This window comes from Nerophis lumbriciformis, linkage group LG23 (genome assembly GCF_033978685.3).
Source record: "Nerophis lumbriciformis linkage group LG23, RoL_Nlum_v2.1, whole genome shotgun sequence".
NCBI lineage: Eukaryota > Metazoa > Chordata > Actinopteri > Syngnathiformes > Syngnathidae > Nerophis > Nerophis lumbriciformis.
Genome location: NC_084570.2, coordinates 19107501 through 19130752, shown reverse-complemented (window position 1 = coordinate 19130752; position 23252 = coordinate 19107501). Strand labels below are relative to the sequence as shown.

General features: G+C 38.4%; 1 protein-coding gene across 4 annotated transcripts in view; it reads left to right on the top strand.

Moving 5' to 3' along the window:
- LOC133622357 (gamma-aminobutyric acid receptor subunit beta-3-like) overlaps positions 1-23252 on the top strand; it is a 235090-nt gene that overhangs the window by 86316 nt on the left and 125522 nt on the right. For 2 of the 4 annotated variants that reach the window (XM_061985000.2, XM_061984999.2), the window contains exons 1-3: positions 13944-14215; positions 14292-14383; positions 14517-14584. In XM_061985000.2, the coding sequence (XP_061840984.1) occupies positions 14133-14215; positions 14292-14383; positions 14517-14584 (243 nt within the window). In that variant the 5' untranslated portion in view covers positions 13944-14132. Of the gene's footprint in view, positions 1-13943; positions 14216-14291; positions 14384-14516; positions 14585-23252 lie in introns of those variants that run through there. The other 2 variants (XM_061984998.2, XM_061984997.2) reach the window with 1 other exon arrangement.

Genomic DNA, 23252 nt, shown 5'->3' with positions numbered 1-23252 from the left:
TTCCCTTAAATGATAATGTTTGCAGTGATTGTTTTATATGTATTATTTTATGTAAGTCGCTTTGAATAAAAGCGTCTGCCAAATACATAAACATATATAAACACCTGAAAGTCTTCATATCAGCTAAAACCACCAATCTGTTTCACTGGATTCAGAATAAAACCAAATTCTGTTCAACCCAACAATGTTAGTATTTGAATATTGTTACTTGAAGACTGATTCCTGGTTACAATTATACTGTTAAGAAAGTATTGTCTTATACTTTGCCTAAAATGAGAATGCATCATAATCAGTGGCGGCTGGTGAATTTTGTTTTAGGTGGGGCTGAAAGTTTGTAAACCAAACCCCTGTAGGGGCGTCATCATCCCCCAGAAGATTTCTTTGTGATTTTCACATACAAATATTGAAGATCTTTGATCCTTCTCAACTCTGTGGTAATATTATTTTCATAAAATACAACCAATAGTACGTTAATGTTAAATCTCACTTGTGAAAAGTAATCCCCCGATTCCTATTTTCAACAGTCCGCTCATTTGAGCAGGAAAACGCTGAACACATCTTTGTTTTCTACCTGTCATCTGTCAGTTTCGGCTGCTCGCCGGCTCCTCATCAGCACTTCAAGATGGCGGCCAAATTGCTCACGTCACAGCAACCAATGCTGCGTCTACTTATAAGATGTCTATGGTTATAACGTCATTGCAAACACGGCAATCTGTTGCGTCCACTGCAGTTTGCTACCTTATTCATACTTTTTGTCAAGTGATTTTTTTTTAAGCAGGGTTTCATGAGGTACCTATACATAACGTTACGTTAGTCAATGTATCACACACAGTAACGTAACGTTAGACGGCAGTCAGCAGCACCGCGTATTTTAGCCACCTACAAAAAGATAAACATAGTCAAATAAAGGTCAGTTAAAATGTATACTATATTAAGAATATGTGTACATATTGCATAGGGTCCTGACATCTAAAAAGTACAACTCTGTTCATTGTTATGTTCATATATTTGTTATGTTTTTCATGTGTACGCACACATAAACACACATGCAGTATGAGATGAGATCAATGAGATAAGGTAAGAACAGGATAGAAACTGCTGTGGAACTAGTTACAATGCAATATGCCATGGAAATACAATGTTAACACTTTTGTGCAAATAAGTACAGTTGCACTTGTTTTTTTCCCAAATGTGTCTATTCTGTAAAGGAATGAGTTACATGTTTAAAATGACTGGTTAATAGTGCTATTTTGAAGTGCAATGTCAGCACTATCTTTTTCCCTGCAATTTCAAATGCACTTGTTTTAATAAATAAATACAGCGTTTTAAAAGCATACACAATCTGTGTAAATATATTAGTCTGTGGTTAAATGACTTGAAAGGACTCGAAACTCAAAATGCAGGACTTGGGACTTGACTTGAGACTTTCCAGTCTTGACTTTGGACTTGACTCGGACTTGCCCTGTCTTGACTCGGGACTTGACTCGAGACTTGAGGGTAAAGACTTGAGACTTACTTGTGACTTGCAAAGCAATGACTTGGTCCCACCTCTGCTGGATACATTAACACGCTTCTGCCTTGGGGACTTTGTGTCTGTATTATATCACTGGAGGACGATGCTAAACATGTAAGGACAAACAGAAAGGCTACAAGAAGGCATGCCAATCGCTAAGCTAGCTGCTAGGCTAGAAACACAAGAAATAAGTGCTTAGTAAACTTCAAGAAGTGCAGCTGCGGGTCCACTAAACTGGGAACCTAAGCATAATTGTATTTATTACAATGTTTATTTTTGAAGTTTTTGTGTTTGAGATTTTTACACTTTTTTTAATCAAAATTTAATTAAATTTGATGTATGTTTTAAAACATATTAATTAGAACACAATTTTTCAACAGTTACTTTGTTTCGTACAAAATAACAATTTTAACAATGTAAAAAATAAATTTATAAACCTTCCCAACTCATCTCCGACCAGATTTTGAACCCCACGAGACAAGCGAAAACGTTGTGCGAAAATTTGCCATTTTATTCTTGTCGGTGACGGAGCAGGAATAGGCTAGGGATACTTGCTTCTGGGGCTAAAGTATTAGATGACCTTGTGTTTCATCGCGTTCCTTGAATATAAAAAATAGCTCTCGCTAATATTTGTCTGTTAAGAAATCAATGACATGTTCCAGTTGTGGTTGTTATGGTAAATGGGTTATACTTGTATAGCGCTTTTCTAGCGGGTGACCGCTCAAAGGCAACGTCCTTACGGCCCCCTTGACATTGTTAGGGCACGTATTTCCCGGAAAGGGACCCGGTGCCGACTCGCTTCCCCCCGGCCGACCAATCGGAAGCGGGACCTAGACGATTGCTGCCCCGCTGCTTCGGTGTCGAGGTAACCTACAAATGCGAAAAAAGTATTTAGCAAAACACGTCAATATTGAAACATCTCAAAAACATGAGGGAAGTCTGGATAGGCGGAAGAAGATGGATGGATAAACAATATAATGATGTAAGACTGTCATGACACGGACTATGGCGGGTTTGTTTTCCCGAGATGCAATAAAAGTTGAAGCGGACATGGCGTGAAGGTAAGGACATATTTATTTTTACTATAACAAAAAGAACAAACTAAAGGCGGAGCTACAAACTTGACTATGAAACAAAAACGTACACTTAACGTAGACTTAGAACATGAAACAAAATAACTGCTAAACGTGACATGAATAAACAAGAACTTACTTGGAACAAGCATGGAAACGATCATGGAACAATGGCATGGAATCAACGCATGAGTGACAAGGGTAACAACAGATAATGTCGCCAGGCCGGCCAACAGAAAAAGACAGGCTTAAATAACAGTGACATGATTGGTGACAGGTGTGTGAGTCCAAACGTGGAACAGGTGAAACTAATGGGTAACCATGGAAACAAAACAAGGGAGTGAACAACCAGGAACTAAAAAGCGTCCAAAAAACAAACAGCACATGGCCAAACAAAAACATGATCAACACAGACATGACAAAGACAATGTAAATGTATCGCAAAAATAATAATAGCTGAGTTTGGGTGTTGCTTTTTTCTCCTTCCCCTATGTTTACCTCTTTACGGGGCAATGCTTGTTTTAAAAGCCTACTGAAATGAAATTTTTTTATTTAAACGGGGATAGCAGATCCATTCTATGTGTCATACTTGATCATTTCGCAATATTGCCATATTTTTGCTGAAAGGATTTAGTATAGAACATCGACGATAAAGTTCACAACTTTTTGGTCGCTGATAAAAAAAGCCTTGCCTGTACCGGAAGTAGCGTGACGTCACAAGTTGAAAGTCTCCTCACATTTCCCCATTGTTTACACCAGCAGCGAGAGCGATTCGGACCGAGAAAGCGACAATTACCCCAATGATTTGAGCCAGGATGAAAGATTTGTGGATGAAAAACGTGAGAGTGAAGGACTAGAGTGCAGTGCAGGACATATCTTTTTTCGCTCTGACCGTAACTTAGGTACAAGGGCTCATTGGATTCCACACTCTCTCCTTTTTCTATTGTGGATCACGGATTTGTATTTTAAACCACCTCGGATACTATATCCTCTTGAAAATGAGAGTCGAGAACGTGAAATGGACATTCACAGTGACTTTTATCTCCACGACAATACATCGGCGAAGCACTTTAGCTACGGAGCTAACGTGATAGCATCGTGCTTAACTGCAGATAGAAACAAAAAAAATAAGCCCCTGACTGGAAGGATAGACAGAATATCAACAATACTACCAAACTCTGGACCTGTAACCACACGGTTAATGCTGTACCGCCTGACGAAGCCTAGCAATGCTGTTGCTAACGACGCCATTGAAGCTAACATAGCTACGGGACCTCGATAGAGCTATGCTAATAACATTAGCTCTCCACCTACGCCAGCTCTCATCTGCTCATCAACACCGGTGCTCACCTGCGTTCCAGCGATCGACGGAGCGACGAAGGACTTCACCCGATCATCGATGCGGTCGGCGGCTAGCGTCGGAGAGCGCGTCTGCTATCCGAGTCAAAGTCCTCCTGGTTGTGTTGCTGTAGCCAGACGCTAATACACCGATCGCACCTACAGGTTTGTTCTTTGCAGTCTCCATTGTTCATTAAACAAATTGCAAAAGATTCACCAACACAGATGTCCAGAATACTGTGGAATTTAGCGATGAAAAAAGACGATTTAAGCTGGCGACCGACCTATTCCAAAATGTCTGATTCAACTATTGACGTCTGGTGCATACGTCATCATACATAGACGTTTTCAACCGGAAGTTTCCCGGGAAATTTAAAATTGCACTTTATAAGTTAACCCGGCCGTATTGGCATGTGTTGCAATGTTTCATCATTGATATATAAACTATCAGACTGCGTGGTCGGTAGTAGTGGGTTTCAGTAGGCCTTTAAGTACAATGGCAATAAAGTTCCATTCCTTTGACCAAACCCAGGACGTGCACATCAAGCATCGTCACCTCCAGGACGGTCCGAGACCAACCGCCCGTACATCTGCTGCAACAACTTGTTCGCATAACCAAATGAGTTCTGCACAAACTCTCTGCGGGAAGCTCATCTGCATATTTTGTCAGTTTTGTCGAGGTTTGGACTTGAGTGCCGTGGCCAAATGCTCACATTGGATGGCGTCTGGCACTTTGAAGAGGTGTTCTCTCCGCGCATGAACCCTGGTTGTCCGTGTTTACGGCAGATGGCAGACGGTATCGTGTGGGTGAGCGATTTGCTGATGTCAGCGTTATGGGTGGTCTGGACCGTCGGCAGTGGTGAGGGCAGGTGTATGTTATGAAAACAACAAACACAGGTGCATTTTATTGATGTTTTAATGCGCGGAGATCCCACGACGAGATGCATGAGGCCCCTTTTAGTGCCATTTTGTACCAGCTTGGCTCTGCCGACAAGGCCAATAACTGGGGGAATTTTCCATTGTGTTTTTTTATCCATGACAGAGCAGGAACGGGCTAAGAATATGTTTGCTGTAAAATTTCATACAAAGCTCTCAGTCGTTTATCAATTTACATTTTGCATGCGCTTCTTCATGCAAAACAAGGCCCCCACGGACGCATGACCTGAGGTACAAAAACAAATTATAATTTTTTTTCTGTCTTTATCACCATAAGTGAAATGCCAAAGTCAAGCAACTTCCCGGTTTATGTCCACAACCTTCTACTCTCCTGGTGAGAGGCATGATTTATAATCTAGATTTAACTTTCACCAACTCAGTGGTGATGCAGCGGCTCAATATCGAGTTAGCCCCCTGTGATCACGCCGCCGCTAAAAACAGTTAGTCTGCGTTAGCAATTATAATAACAATGTCGCTAAATACTTGGTTAATATTCAGGTCACGACATGTAAATGGAGTATTGTTGGCGGGTTTTTTTTTACAGGCCCAATTTTATAGATGTTTCATGCGTAAAGTTACAAAAGATTTAAAGTTAGTATTATTTGCGGATGATACAACTGCAATTTGTTCAGGAGAGAACACACAGAAGATAATACAAATAATAACAGAAGTAATGAACAAATTAAAAAGATGGTTTGACAAAAACAGACTATCTTTGAATCTCAGTAAAACTAAAATAATGCCATTTGGTAACAGTAGAAGAGAAAGTCAAACACATACAAATAGACGGAATAGAAATTGAAAGAGTAAATGAAACCAAATTTCTAGGTATAATGATTGATGATAAATTGAACTGGAAATCTCATGTAAAAAATATACAACATAAAGTAGCATGAAACACGTCAATAATGAATAAAGCAAAACATGTTCTAGACCAGGGGTGTCAAACTCAAATACAGAGTGGGCCAAAATTTAAAACTGAACAAAGCCGCGGGCCAGGTTGAACAAATTAACCTTTTAATAGGGACCCAAACAAGTTTTGCATTAAATATTGAACAAGCAAGGCTTATATAACTTTATAGTGACATGCAAAATCGAGTTTCAAATAATAATAATAATAATTAAAAAAGATCAATGGCATATCAAATACAATTTAAATAAACATTTAATGCCTCTTTTCTATTTGTAGCCTTCTGAGGTAAATATCAACATTAACTTTTTCCACAGGCTAATACATTTGAAAATAAAATAATGAATAAACCAACCATTCTGGACTTTAAACGGCTCAGTTTGCAACACACTGATCTAATCTGATGTGCCCAAGCCAGATACCTGCATCTTTTCTTGGATGCTAGTTCATTAATGTCGGGGCTCAGGCTTTGAGCTGAGGCAACCTTCATTATCGAACGAAGGTGTTCATCAGTCATTATATCTCGTATTCCACAGTCTTGGGGGCGTTCCTTACAGGGACTGCTTTTAACGTCCTCTACAAGCTGAAGTCACGTCTGCTTTTCATCCCTTCTAATAACGTGCCCGCCTAGTCACAAGATATGAGCGGCTCCTGTACGCACACACACGTAAATGCAAAGCATACTTCATCAACAGCGATACACTTTACACTGAGAGTGGCTGTATAAACAACTTTAACATTGTTAGAAATATACGCCACATTGTGAATCCACACCAAACAAGAATGACAAACACATTTTGGGAGAACATCTGCACCGTAACACAACATAAACACAACAGAACAAATACCCAGAACCCCTTGCAGCACTAACTCTTTCGGGACGCTACAAAATACACCCCCGCTACCTCCAAACCCCGCCGCCCCCCCACCCACACACACACACATACACACACCTTGTAGCGTCCCGGAAGAGTTAGTGCTGCAAAGGGTTCTGGGTATTTGTACTGTTGTGTTTATGTTGTGTTACGGTGCGGATGTTTTCCCGAAATGTGTTTGTCATTCTTGTTTGGTGTGGGTTCACAGTGTGGCGTATATTTCTAACAATGTTAAAGTTTTTTATACTGGCACCCTCAGTGTAACCAGTATCGCTGAAGATCAAGTATGCATTGCATTCACTTCTGTGTGCGTGCCAAAGCCGCACACATTACGTAACCAAGCCAGCACTCATTGAACTGGACGAAAAGGGTACGTTACAATTCTCAGGAGGGGCACTGAATTTTGGGAGTCTCCCGGGAGGTTTGGCAAGTATGAGGATTAGCTGTGTACCGCGGCACCGCCGCTGTATATAATCGGCGGGCCAGCTCTAGTGTTAATTTGATATCAACTCACGGGCCAAGTGAAATTACATGGCGGGCCAAAGTTTGACACCCATGTTCTAGACCAAAAATCACTTCATATTATCTACTGCTCACTAGTGTTACCATATCTGAGTTACTGTGTAGAAATATGGGGACATAACTACAAAAGTACACTTCATTCATTAACAGTGTTACAAAAACAATCAGTTAGAATAATATATCAATCAATCAATCAATCAATGTTTATTTATATAGCCCTATATCACAAGTGTCTCAAAGGGCTGCACAAGCCACATAATACATAATGTTGGATAATAGAGAACATACAAACCCTTTATTTATTGAATCAAAAATACTGAAATTCCGCGACATAGTGAATTTGCAAACAGCTAAAATGATACACAAAGCAAACTATAACCTGCTACCCAAGAATATACAACAATTCTTCTCAACAAAAGAGGAGAAATATAATCTTAGAGAAAAATGTAATTTAAAACATTTGTATGCATGTACAACACTTAAGACCTTCAGTATATCAGTATGTGGAATTAAATTATGGAATGGATTAAGCAAAGCAATCAAACAATGTACTAATATGATCCACTTCAAGAAACTATTCAAACGTAAAGTGTTTACAAAGTACAAAGAAGAAGAACCATGATAAACATTCTGAATTTATTTCATCCATCCATCCGTTCATTTTCAAAATAATCTTACTCATCTCACCATATGAAATGTAACTTACTTCACCGAGTATTATTTTTTTATTTGTATTGTTATTACTTATGGAGTATATTGTGAATAAATTGAGAACAGGAAGTGAACAAAAGTTTTAGCAACTGTTATGCAAAAGAAAAGGCGTAGGATTAAATAAGCTCTGCTTCTCCCTACTCCTTTTCGAACATGTTGAAAAGAGAAACTGGAAATTATGATGTATCATGTTGTATGCTTACATGTTCAGAATAGACTCAAACTCAACTCAATAGTGTACTCCCGTTATCTGCTCTGTTATCCACCTCGTACTGGCCGTATTTTGCCACTTAGAATGCATAAAAAAAGAAAAAACATATGTGTTCTTGTCTTATGGAGGCAAAATTCCCCCCCAAAAAGTGCAGTTCCCCTCCAACGCTGCAACTCACGCATTTAATCACAAAACATTATGGCATTAATCATGTATAAACGAAGATTAGTCGCGCAACTAATTTGATCGCACATGCTCCATTGCTTTAACCTTCAAAATAAACCCAGACGGTACTTTTGATCAATTGATGCACGCAGGTTATTTACTGCGATTATTGAAAAAAAGTGTGATTATCTAAGTAACCGCGTTGACAGCACTAATATATATTATATAGAATGCTGTCAAATTATGATAATTTAAATCAGATTAATCACTTCTTTGAATTGGATTAATTATGACTATATCACAGGTTATATAATTTGTATCAACCTTAAGAAAGTACCTCAATAATTGGATAGAAGTACAATTTTATTGTCAGGATATCACTTAAGAACATGTTTTTTTAATGTTTTGCTTGAATGCACGTCATTGATATAATGTTGATTATACGTACACGTCCTTTAAAACTGACTTTGAAACAACGTTGCAAAATAGTTGTATTTGTCAATTGAGACAACGTTGACGTCCCAATATTAGATCCATGCTGTTGGTTGGAAAATGACCAAATTTCAATGGTCAAATCAATGTCACCACCTGACATTGAATAAACGTCGTCAAAAAGCACGTTGTTTCAACGTTGTGTTATTCTTGTAGAAAATTGGTTGAAAAATGACCAAAATGTAATGGTCAAATCAACATCAGAACACAACATTGATTAAAATGTCGTCAAAAAGCATGTTGTTTCAACGTTGTGTTATTCTTGTAGAAAATTGGTTGAAAAATGACCAAAATGTAATGGTCAAATCAACATCAGAACCCAACATTGATTAAACCTTGTCAAAAAGCATGTTGTTTCAACGTTGTATTTGTGTTGTAGAATATTGGTTGGGAAATGACCAATATTCAATGGTCAAATCAACGTCAGAACACAACATTGATTAAACCTTGTCAAAAAGCATGTTGTTTCAACGTTGTATTATTCTTGTAGAAAATTGGTTGAAAAATGACCAAAATGTAATGGTCAAATCAACATCAGAACACAACATTGATTAAACGTTGTCAAAAAGCATGTTGTTTCAACCTTGTATTTGTGTTGTATTATATTGGTTGGGAAATTATCAAAATTCAATGGTCAAATCAACGTCAGAACACAACATTGATTAAAATGTCGTCAAAAAGCATGTTGTTTCAACGTTGTATTTGTGTTGTAGTATATTGGTTGGGAAATTATCATTACGGTAATTCAATGGTCAAATCAACGTCAGAACACAACATTGATTAAAATGTCGTCAAAAAGCATGTTGTTTCAACGTTGTATTATTCTTGTAGAAAATTGGTTGAAAAATGACCAAAATATAATGGTCAAATCAACATCAGAACCCAACATTGATTAAACGTTGTCAAAAAGCATGTTGTTTCAACGTTGTATTTGTATTGTAGAATATTGGTTGGGAAATTACCAAAATTCAATGGTCCAATCAACATCTGAACCCAATATTGATTAAACGTCGTCGAAAAGCATGTTGTTTCAATGTTGTATTATTCTTGTAGAAAATTGGTTGAAAAATGACCAAAATGTAATGGTCAAATCAACATCAGAACCCAACATTGATTAAACGTCAAAAAGCATGTTGTTTCAACGTTGTATTATTCTTGTAGAAAATTGGTTGAAAAATGACCAAAATATAATGGTCAAATCAACATCAGAACCCAACATTGATTAAACGTTGTCAAAAAGCATGTTGTTTCAACGTTGTATTTGTATTGTAGAATATTGGTTGGGAAATTACCAAAATTCAATGGTCCAATCAACATCTGAACCCAATATTGATTAAACGTCGTCGAAAAGCATGTTGTTTCAATGTTGTATTATTCTTGTAGAAAATTGGTTGAAAAATGACCAAAATGTAATGGTCAAATCAACATCAGAACCCAACATTGATTAAACGTCAAAAAGCATGTTGTTTCAACGTTGTATTTGTGTTGTAGTATATTGGTTGGGAAATGATCAAAATTCAATGGTCAAATCAACGTCAGAACACAACATTGATTAAACGTTGTCAAAAAGCATGTTGTTTCAACGTTGTATTTGTGTTGTAGAATATTGGTTGGGAAATTACCAAAATTCAATGGTCCAATCAACATCTGAACACAACATTGATTAAAATGTCGTCAAAAAGCATGTTGTTTCAACGTTGTATTTGTGTTGTAGTATATTGGTTGGGAAATTATCAAAATTCAATGGTCAAATCAACGTCAGAACACAACATTGATTAAAATGTCGTCAAAAAGCATGTTGTTTCAACGTTGTATTATTCTTGTAGAAAATTGGTTGAAAAATTACCAAAATGTAATGGTCAAATCAACATCAGAACCCAACATTGATTAAACGTTGTCAAAAAGCATGTTGTTTCAACGTTGTATTTGTATTGTAGAATATTGGTTGGGAAATTACCAAAATTCAATGGTCCAATCAACATCTGAACCCAATATTGATTAAACGTCGTCGAAAAGCATGTTGTTTCAACGTTGTATTATTCTTGTAGAAAATTGGTTGAAAAATGACCAAAATGTAATGGTCAAATCAACATCAGAACCCAACATTGATTAAACGTCAAAAAGCATGTTGTTTCAACGTTGTATTTGTGTTGTAGTATATTGGTTGGGAAATGATCAAAATTCAATGGTCAAATCAACGTCAGAACACAACATTGATTAAACGTTGTCAAAAAGCATGTTGTTTCAACGTTGTATTTGTGTTGTAGAATATTGGTTGGGAAATTACCAAAATTCAATGGTCCAATCAACATCTGAACCCAATATTGATTAAACGTCGTCGAAAAGCATGTTATTTCAACGTTGTATTCTTAGTTTAGAATGAGTGGATCGTGAGATCGACAGGCGGATCGGTGCGGCGTCTTCAGTAATGCGGACGCTGTATCGATCCGTTGTGGTGAAGAAGGAGCTGAGCCAGAAGGCAAAGCTCTCAATTTACCGGTCGATCTACGTTCCCATCCTCACCTATGGTCATGAGCTTTGGGTTATGACCGAAAGGACAAGCTCACGGGTACAATCAACCGAAATTAGCTTCCTCCGCCAGGTGGTGGGGCTCTCCATTAGAGATAGGGTGAGAAGCTCTGTCATCAGGGAGGAGCTCAGAGTAAAGCCGCTGCTCCTCCATATCGAGAGGAGCCAGATGAGGTGGTTCTGGCGTCTGGTCAGAATGCCACCCGAACGCCTCCCCAGGGAGGTGTTTAGGGCACGTCCGCAGAGGTGGGTAGAGTAGCCAGAAATTGTACTCAAGTAAGAGTACTGTTACTTTAGAGATTTGTTACTCAAGTAAAAGTAATGAGTAGTCACCCAAATATTTACTTGAGTAAAAGTAAAAAGTATGTTGTGAAAAAACTACTCAAGTACTGAGTAACTGATGAGTAACATACACACACATATCATATATATATATATATATATATATATATATATATATATATATATATATATATATATATACATATATACACATACATTGATATATACAGTATATCATTTATATTTATTTATTTTGCCGTTTTTGTTTACATGTTAAAGGTGTTTTAATGAATATACATGCATGTTTAACACAGATTCCTTTCTTTCATGTTGACAAGAATATAAGTTGGTGTATTACCTGATTCTGATGACTTGCATTGATTGTAATCAGACAGCAGTGCTTAACGTCCACGTTTTCAAATGCAGGAGAAAAAAAGTTCCTCCTTTCTGTCTAATACCACATGAAAGTGGTTGATTTTTGGTATCTTATTTGTCCAGCTTCCATATTCGTTTTCACACACTTTACAAGAAATACATTGGCGGCAAATTCCGTAGCTTGCTAGCTTGTTTGCGCTGGCTTTCGGAGACTCTTATTTTGAAAGCGCAAGCGCGATGGAGCGGCACTTTTATTATGAAGACAGGAACTGTGCAGTCAGTCTTTAGGCTTGTGACGGGATGTACGTTTGAAATAAAAAAGTGTCTTTTTTCCTTCACACTTTTGATTGATTGATTGAAACTTGTATTAGTAGATTGCACAGTACAGTACATATTCCGTAGAATTGACCACTAAATGGTAACACCCCAATAAGTTTTTCAACTTGTTTAAATCAGGTCATGTGACCGCCTGGCTCTGTTTGATTGGTCCAACGTCACCAGTGACTGCATCTGATTGGTGGAACGGAGTCAAACGTCACTAGTGACTGCATTTTATTGGTGGAACGGAGTGAAACGTCACCAGTAAGGCAGGCACTTTGAAGGTCTGTCTGACAGACCAAAACAAACAAAGCGTGCATAAACAGATCGATAAAAATGAGTAGCGAGTAGCGAGCTGAATGTAGATAAAAGTAGCGGAGTAAAAGTAGCGTTTCTTCTCTATAAATATACTCAAGTAAAAGTAAAAGTAAGTTGCATTAAAACTACTCTTAGAAGTACAATTTATCCCAAAAGTTACTCAAGTAGATGTAACGGAGTAAATGTAGCGCGTTACTACCCACCTCTGCACGTCCGACCGGTAAGAGGCCACGGGGAAGACCCAGGACAGGTTAGGAAGACTATGTCTCCCGGCTGGCCTGGAAACGCCTCGGGATTGTCAGAAGTTGTAGGTGACGAACCCCAAGATGCAGAGAAGGCAGAAGGCATTGTGCAGGAAAACATGATTTAATGTCCATGAAATAAAGACAAAAAACACAAACCAGGAACTATGAGGACAAACTGGAAACAGGGAACAGGATCCAGCAAACAGGGACTAGGAACAAAAAGACAGTAAGCTACAAACAGCTACAGAATATAGCTTACCGCTACCGCATACAGCTACACTGACATCAACACGACAGGTAGGAACGACAATAATCCAGCAGTGACTGGAGGGCAGGGCAGGTATAAATAGCAGCTGGCTGATTGACACCAGGTGTGGCCAGCTGCCAATCAGCCACAGCTGAGGGGACAGCACTCAGAGAGAACAACAGGAAACTGAACCAAAATAAGAGTGCTGACAGGAAATAAAACAAACACAGAGGAAAAACTAAAACTTAACCAAACTGTCAGGGACAAGCCTGACAGGGATAGAGCTGGTCGAGGTGGCTGGGGAGAGGGAAGTCTGGGCTTCCCTGCTTAGGCTGCTGCCCCCGTGACCCGACCTCGGATACACGGAAGAAGATGGATGGATTTTAATTGATTAAAATTCATCTGTTTTTGCCTCTGAACTCTTCACATTATTGCTGTGATTCTCATCATAACAAGAATTCTATATGAACAATTATCAAGGTGATGTGCCTATTTTTTTTGGCGGGGTGGAGGGGGGGTTTGCGCACTTGGCCCCTAAAATCTCCGCTGCACGCGCCTGGATTAAGCACACTTGTCCCGTTTTGACAGCCTCTTACAAAAGGCTTTTTCACGCAATATGGAATATGATCAAAACACAACCGTCACGTCAGCCACGTCAACCCGCTCTAATGAAACCCCAACATCGATCATCGATCAGCTGATCGGAAACGGACGCTATGCCCCCCTTGGTATCGATATTATCGACACTTGGATCGATTCGCCCGCCCCACGGTTCCATCTCTCATGTGAACAGCCTTCTTCTCCATCATCATCTTCATCACCAGCAGCGGCAGCTTCATCCTCCTCCTCCTCCTCCTCCTTTTCCTCTAGCCTCCTCATGCGCTCCTGAATTCGTCCAGCAGACGAGCGGACGGCACCGCGGACGCGAATCCCCGCCGATATTTACTCCTCGTACGATCCGGCGATTGAAGACACCGCCCCCTTTTCCTTCTCATCCTGCCGACTTTTCTCCTAAGGGATAATCAATGGATTTGGGCTCGCACTTAAAAGACTGTTGATCGAGGCGGGAAACATGTGCACGTTTCGCAAAGCGCGCCAATTGCGCGTCTTGTCCGCGCTGCTGGTGGCGGGCTCCATAGTGTGTTGCGCCAAAAGGTGAGCTGTCAAGGTTATTTTCCCGCGCTGACAAGGTGATCTTCTCCTTTTTGTGTGTGTGTGTGTATCGTTTCAGCGTTAACGAGCCGGGCAACATGTCTTTCGTGAAGGAGACGGTGGATAAACTCCTCAAGGGCTACGACATCCGACTGCGGCCGGACTTTGGAGGTATATTCGCCGCCGTCGTCGTTCCCGCGCTGCTTGATTTTTGGCGCCACGGCCGTGTTGTGGTCAGGTGCAAAGGTGGAGGGCCTGTGCACACACGTGAATAATCCTCAACCATGGTTTCCGCCTCTTCCAGGTGCTCCCGTAGCAGTCGGGATGAGCATAGACGTGGCCAGCATAGACATGGTGTCTGAAGTCAACATGGTGAGTGATCAGTCTCGCCAACAACAACATGCATCATTTCAAAAATGGCTCATAGGGAAGGCAAGGATAGTTTCACCAACATATGCTCTATTAATTGGTTCCTGGCTGGAGCTCTTAACTCTAAACGCTTGTATCTGAAATCACGAACGACGTCCATGAATGGCAGCAAAACACCTTTTTAAAAAACTCACTTTTAGATGTAAGATGTGTTCTATGGAACAATACAATAGTTTGATGGAGTAATGTAAGGATAATGTACTTTATTTACGAGGGATGTGAATCTTTCTAAATTCAGAATCCAATCTCCATTCAAAACGATTCTCCATTCAAAATCTATACTTTTTAAAAAAAACAACTTTGGATGCCAGGTTATATCAAATACGACAGATAATATTCTTTATATAATTGATTAAGAATCGTTACAAAAAAGAATCGCAAATATTCTAAAAATCGTTTGTTTTTTTCAGACACCCCAAGTATTTACTAGGGATGTGAATCTTTGGGCACCACACGATTCGATTCGTTTATTGGGGTAACGATTCGATTCGAAATTGATTCTCGATTCAAAACGAGTCTTTATTCAAAATCTATGCTTTTCTTTGTTTTAAATAACATTGGATGCCAGTTGTATGATTATAACAAATATGACAGGACAGATTAATACATAAAAAAACCCCGATTAAGAATCTTTCCCAAAAAGAATCGCGTTTAATCTGAAAATCGATTTTTTTTTTTATTAGACACCCCAAGTATTTACTAGGCATGTGAATCTTTGGGCACCACACGACTCAATTCGATTCTTAGGGGTAACAATTCGATTCAGAATCGATTCTCCATTCAAAACGATTCTCGATTCAAAATCTATACTTTTTTTTAATAGTATTGGATGCCAGTTCTATGATTATAACAAATATGACAGATTACATTTTTTTTTATAATCGATTAAGAATCATTATAAAAAAGAATCCCGTTTAATCTGAAAATTGATTTTTTTTTTTTTAGACACCCCAAGTATTTACTAGGGATGTGAATCTTTGAGCACCACACGATTCGATTCGATTATTGGGAGTAACAATTCGATTCAAAACGATTCTTGATTCAAAATCTATGCATTTTTTTAAATAACATTGGATGCCAGTTCTATGATTATAACAAATATGACAGGACAGATTCATACATAAAAAAAAAAAAATCGATTAAGAATCTTTACAAAATAGAATGGCGATTACACTGAAAATCGATTTATTTTTTTTAGACACCCCAAGTATTTACTTGGGATGTGAATCTTTGGGAACCACACGATTCGATTCGATTCTTAGGGGTAACGATTCGATTCAAAATCGATTTTCCATTTAAAACGATCCTCGATTCAAAATCTATACTTTTTTTCTAATAGTATTGGATGGCAGTTCTATGACTATAACAAATATGACAGATTAACATTTTTTTTTATAATTGATTAAGAATCGTTACAAAAAAGAATCGCATTTAATCTGACATTTTTTTATTTATTTTTCCAGACTCCCCAAGTATTTACTAGGGATGTAAAAATCTTTGGGCACCACACGATTCGATTCGATTATTGGGGGTAACGATTCGATTCGGAATTGATTCTCGATTCAAAACGATTCTCGATTCAAAATCTATACTTTTTTTTTTTAATAGTATTGGATGGCAGTTCTATGGTTATAACAAATATGACAGATTCATTTAAAAAAAATAATTGATTAAGAATCGTTACAAAAAAGAATTGCGTTTAATCTGAAAATCGATACTTTTTTTTAGACACCCCAAGTATTTACTAGGGATGTGAATCTTAGGGCACCACACGATTCGATTCAATTCTTGGGGGTAACGATTCGATTCCGAATTGATTCTCGATTCAAAACGATTCTCGATTCAAAATCTATCCTTTTTTTTTTTAATAACATTGGATGCCAGTTCTATGATTGTAACAAATATGACCGATTTAAAAAATGTATAATCGATTAAGAATCGTTCCTAAAAAGAATCGCGTTTAATCTGAAAATCGTTTTTTTGGGTTTTTTTTTTAGATACCCCAAGTATTTATTAGGGATGTGAATCTTGGGGCACCACACGATTCGATTCGATTCTTGGGGGTTTTGATTAAATTCAGAATAGATTCAAAACGATTCTCGATTCAAAATCTATACTTTATTAAATAACATTGGATGCCAGTTGTATAATTCTAACAAATATGACAGATTCAAAAAATATATAATCGCTTATAAAAATATAATCACGATTAATCTGAAAATCTAACCTTTTTGTTAGAGACCCCAAGTATTTACTAGGGCTGTGAATCTTTGGGCACCACACTATTTGATTTGAATCTTAGGGGTAATGATTCAATTCAGATTCAATTCTCAATTCAAAACGATTCTCAATTCAAAATATATATATATATTTTTAATAACATTGGATGCCAGTTCTATGATTCTAACAAATATGACTGGACGTATTTAAAGAAAATTAATAAATAAATAATTGATTAAGAATTAACATTTGATGCCAGTTCTATGATTATCCCAAATACGACAGGACAGATAAAAAAAATAATAATCGATTGAGAATCGTTACAAAAAAGAATGGCGATTATTCTGAAAATCAAATTTATTTTTAGATACCCCAAGTATTTACTAGGGATGTGAATATTTGGGCACCACACGGTTTTGATTCGATTCTTGGGGTTAACGATTCGATTCAGAATTGATTCAAAACGATTCTCGATTCGACAGAGAAAACAGTTTTCGTCATCATTGTTCAAATATTGTAACGTCTGTCGAGACGCTTTGAGGACATGAATTCCATCGATCACTTTACTGAGCAAAACTCTTTATTGTCGGCCATAAACACATCACCAAAACATTAGTAAAAAAAATGATATCTAGCAAAACTGGTCATTTTCTGCAGTACAAACCAGACCAAAAGCAACTTTGTTATATCAACAGCAGCCGCTCGCTCTTTCTCACATGCGCCAACACATGCGCATATGGCACTTAGCCAGTGATGCGTTTACAGCCACACAAAAAGTCGGACAACTGCAACACCACACATAAAGTGTAATTCCAGGTCGTTACACTATGATTTACCAATCAAATGTGTGCTTATTCTAGTGTCATGCTGTTAGTATATTAAATAAATACTAATAAAAATATATTTTTTACAGACAGGAAGTTGCAGGAATGTACACATGATCCCCTGCGTACATCTCATTGTGCAACATGTGAATGTTTTAACGGGAACTAAATGCAATGTCTGAAAGGGGTACAAATTATTTCCAAAGCAGGACCTCCACCCAGACAAACAATACAAGTACACAGTTTATGAAAAACAATATTTTTTGTTATTGTCATTGTAAGTGGGCCTAAACACTTATATTAGAAAATCATCTCATGGAAATGACTGCAGTCATTTGATTATAATAATAAGAGAATGTTGTCTGTCTATCTGTGTTGGGCCTGTGATGAGGTGGGGACTTGTCCAGAGTGTACCGCCCGAATGCAACTGAGATAGGCTCCAGCACCCCCCGCGACCCCGAAAGGGACAAGCGGTAGAAAATGCATGGATGAATGGAGATTTAACTTGTTATTTAGTCAGGTTTGGGACAGGTGTGCTGCTGGTGTAGCCACAGTGTGCATGTCTGATGTTGCTCACATGGGCTCCACTGAATGCTCAGGGAGTTTTTGCGTTTGCTCACACACATGAACAATTAGAGGGAACATTGATTGTGACTGATAGGCAACATTGCAAAAAAGAATAGAAAAGTGCAGTTCCCCTTTAAGTTGACGTATCGCTGTATAGGTCATTTTATGTCACGCGCTCGCATGTTGGCTGATAGCCTGACCCCACAATGCAGAGATAGGTAGATGACGTGCAGGGAAGAAGGTACCTGTTTTTTTACGAACACCAATATAAAGCTGCACCAGTGTGGTCAAAAAACGCAAGATAAGGTAATGCAGGACAGCTGTTGATAGCTGATAGCAGTTTTGTTAGCATTAAGCGGTGTGCTGGTACTGCTACGTCTCGTGTTTTGTCTGTTGACATCACTCACGCTGGGGGCTACCGATGTCAAGATGTGTTACTGACGAGGCAGGAGTTGAATATGAAGCGCATCAAAAAGTGAGTCACCCAAAACTTGGTCAACTTAATTGTCACGGTAAAGACAGCGCCAAGATTGTTAGCATTGTTTATGCTTAACCTGGCAACATAAGTCCCGCTTGGTGAGTATCTTTATTTACCGTCATCAGACTTTGTTCCGGACACAGACAAGTCCCACTATACACTAAAACGATAACATAATAATAGAAAATGAAATAACTTGATATCTGTAACACATATACGAGATAAACACGACTTGATTTAACATTTAATTTGCGCCCGCAATTTTTGAAGTGCAATGTGGAGGGACGATGGTAGTGGGTGTAGATTAAAGTAAAATCCAACTCTGCTGAACGTGACGCCACATTCGGATGCAGACTCGTCACCGGCTCACGTACTCTGTGCAGAAACAAGCACCCAAGCACTCTGAGAAATCTCTGCCTCTGGGTAATGTTACAATTCCCAATGCTAACAAAGAAAATGTAAGCTGCTTGAAAGAAAATGCGCTAGCTTGATGCTAATTTACATTGGATATGCCATAGACATGCTACTGATAAGCATCAAGGATTTGACATGGTGATATCAACACCTTCACATTTGGTAATCATAACTACAACCAAGATGCACGTTACAATCAAACAGCTGGTGTGCAATGAGTGCAATACTTACAGTACAAACACTTTGTAGGACTCAACAAAAGATAAGACTGGCACGTTCAACTTAAAGGGGTCGTGTTATGATTTTTTTTTTGCATTTAAAAAATCTTCCTTGTGGTCTACATAACATGTAATGGTGGTTCTTTGGTCAAAATGGCAACGACTACTTTTTGACTAAGGCAACACACGGTAGTCTAATCCAGGGGTATCCAAACTACGGCCCGCGGGCCAAATGGCGGCTCACCGTCAACTTCAATTTGGCCACAGGGAGTTTGCATTAATTTGAAAAGTTTGCTTATATGTAATGCTGCTTTGTCACTATCTTGTGGAAATCACGGGTAGCAGGGGTATGACCTTTAATTTTGCTCTGCATTACAGCATGTGCAACATTTACTTGTATGACCCAATGCAAACAACCTTCCCTGGTCATGGTGCAAACAATTTTATTCAAACCAACACAAAATGTCAACAGACATGGTCACACATAACACAACCTGCTCACTGAACTTTGTGGATATTATAAAAACGTCCACGCACCATAAAAAATTCTAAATTACACCCATTTAAATCTATTACAAAGCATGATGGGCAAATGAAAAAACGCTCTCCAATTGTTTACCAATCTTTAAGGTGGTCCTCACAAAAGTAAACAAGGTAGAAGTAGAACTTTTACATACTGTTGACATGTATGCAAATGTATGTATATATATATATATATATATATATATATATATATATATATATATATATATATATATATATGTTACTTTACATGCAGTCGGCTTTCGGCCCTCGTCCAAATTTTGTTTAGCTCAATGCAGCCCCCCAAGTCAAAAGGTTTGGACACCCCTGGTCTAGTCTATACACTACTGCCATCTAATGTCTTACAATTGCAACTGCATGCTAAGTTTACTATACTTACTATATACTACTATACTATATATATTTGTATTTTATTATTATTATTTTTTTACTTGGGGACCACATTGGGCTAAACAAATTTGGATGAGGGCCGACAGCCGACTGCATATATGCAGTCAGCTTCCAGTCCTCATCCAATTTTTTTTGTTAGTCTAGTGCGGGGTTCGGCAACCCGCGGCTCTAGAGCCGCATGCAGCTCTTTAGCGCCGCCCTAGTGGCTCTCTGGAGCTTTTTCAAAAATGTATGAAAAATGGAAAAAGGAGGGGAAAATTATATTTTTTGTTTTAATATGGTTTCTGTAGGAGGACAAACATGACACAAACCTCCCTAATTGTTATAAAGCACACTGTTTATATTAACTGATTCGAGTATTTGGCGAGCGCGGTTTTGTCCTACTAATTTTGATTCGAGTATTTGGCGAGCGCGGTTTTGTCCTACTAATTTTGGCGGTCCTTGAACTCACCGTAGTTTGTTTACATGTATAACTTTCTCCGACTTTCTAGGACGTGTTTTATGCCACTTCTTTTTCTCTCTCATTTTGTCCAGCAAACTTTTAATGTTGTGCGTGAATGCACAAAGGTGAGTTTTGTTGATGTTATTGACTTGTGTGGAGTGCTAATCAGACATATTTGGTCACTGCATGACTGCAAGCTAATCGATGCTAACATGCTATTTAGGCTAGCTATATGTACAAATTGCATCATTATGCCTCATTTGTAGGTATATTTGGGGTCATTTAGTTTCCTTTAAGTCCTCTTAATTCAATGTATATCTCATGCCACACTATCTGTATGTAATATGGCTTTTAATTTTTTGCGGCTCCAGACAGATTTGTTTTTGTATTTTTGGTCCAATATGGCTCTTTCAACATTTTGGGTTGCCGACCCCTGGTCTAGTGTATACACTACTGCCATCTGATGTCTTGGAATTGCAACTGCATGCAAAGTGTACTATATCAGTGATTTTCAACCACTGTGCCGCGGCACACTAGTGTGCCCTGAGATATTGTCTGGTGTGCCGTGGGAAATTATGCCACTTCACCTAATTGGTCCAAAAAATATTTTTTGCAAATCAATAATCATAATAATGTGGCGTTGTCTAGTGCCTACGCTGTGTAGAGCTTGGCAATCTCAATATGCAGAGCACAGCGGGAGACAGGTAAAAAGGTATGTAACGCTTAAACCAAAAATTAATACAAAAGGCAAGTGCCGCTAGGAAAAGGCACGGAAGCATGGGGATGGCTATGTAAAACAAAAGTAAAACTGAACTGGCTACAAAGTCAACAAAAACAGAATGCTGGACGACAGCAAAAACTTGCAGCGTGTGGAGCAAAGACGGCGTCCACAAAGCACATCCGTACATGACATGACAATCAACAATGTCCCCACAAAGAAGGATAGCGTACGCACAACTTAAATAGTCTTGATTGCGAAAACCAGGGGCGTCACTAGCTTTTAAGGACAGGGGGGGGCTTAGCCCCCAGGAGATGCACAAGATGCGAGCGAACGTAGCGCACGAGCACAAAACTTCACAAACGGCTAACAAAGACTTAGAAATTATTCATTGTTATTATTATTATTGCACGGGACGAAATGAAATGCTCCCCGGGACGATGGATTTAACCATTTATTTTTTATTTTTTTTAATGTATTTATTAATTTGACATTTAGGGTGGTATAGCTCGGTTGGTAGAGCGGCCGTGCCAGCAACTTGAGGGTTGCAGGTTCGATCCCCGCATTCGCCATCCTAGTTACTGCCGTTGTGTCCTTGGGCAAGACACTTTACCCACCTGCTCCCAGTGCCACCCACACTGGTTTAAATGTAACTTAGATATTGGGTTTCACTATGTAAAGCGCTTTGAGTCACTAGAGAAAAGCGCTATATAAATATAATTCACTTCACTTCACTTCATTTTATATTAAATGTCTTGGTTTTTCCTCCCTCTGAAAATCCTATGAAATAACAAGCCATCCTATAATACACCAGCTATTAATGTAACAATACAATAAAACAAATATATTTAATGATGTTTTTTTTCCATTATTTTATGTATATTACTTGATATAGATTCTACGAATGATGTGGGCATTTTTTATATGAACAAGTCCAAGGACCGCAAGCAAGGTCGCAGAGAAAATGCGGACTGGAGTTTGAGTAATGTGGGCATTTTCTATATGAACAAGTGGAATGGATTGGATACCGACACACTAAAGGGGCTCTCTACCTTACGCTATGAAGTGAATAATGACAGGTTATATGATTATTTAAACTCATATTTGGGCCACTTTATAATATGTCAATAAAATTAAGAAATAAATAAATATAACACCAAATTATTTAGGGGGGCTTAAGAATATTTTAGGGGGGCTTGAGCCCCCCTAAAATAGGCCTAACAACGCCAATGGCGAAAACAAAGCAGTTGCGGGCAATAGCACTCAAAGGAAGGCGTGAAGCTGCTACAGGAGAACAACAAAACAGGAAGAGTCACCAAAATAACAGCGCAAGACAGGAACTAAAGCACTACACACAGGAAACAACAACAAACTCAAAATAAGGCACGACAACCTGGTGGAGTTTCATTTTTTAACCTTTTCTGCTGGTAGTGTGCTTCCGTATTTTTTTTTATGAAAAAAATGTGTCTTGGCTCAAAAAAGGTTGAAAAACTCTGTACTATATAATACTTGTAAATGAGAGTAAGAAAACAACATGTAAAATTATATTATTATTATCATCATCATCACAGTGTTATGTGTTATTAAAATTGACCAAACAAATGAACATTTATGACCACATAAAGTATCAAACTTGGTACTGTATCGATTCCCAGGTACTGGGAATTGGTACCTGTATTGATTCCATAAAAAGAAAGGTACCCATCCTTACGCACAGACATTCTGGTCAATCTTTCCAGAAGTTTTTAGTGTCTGAATGGAAACAGAATGTATAATTCGTGAGAAAATATTGCTACA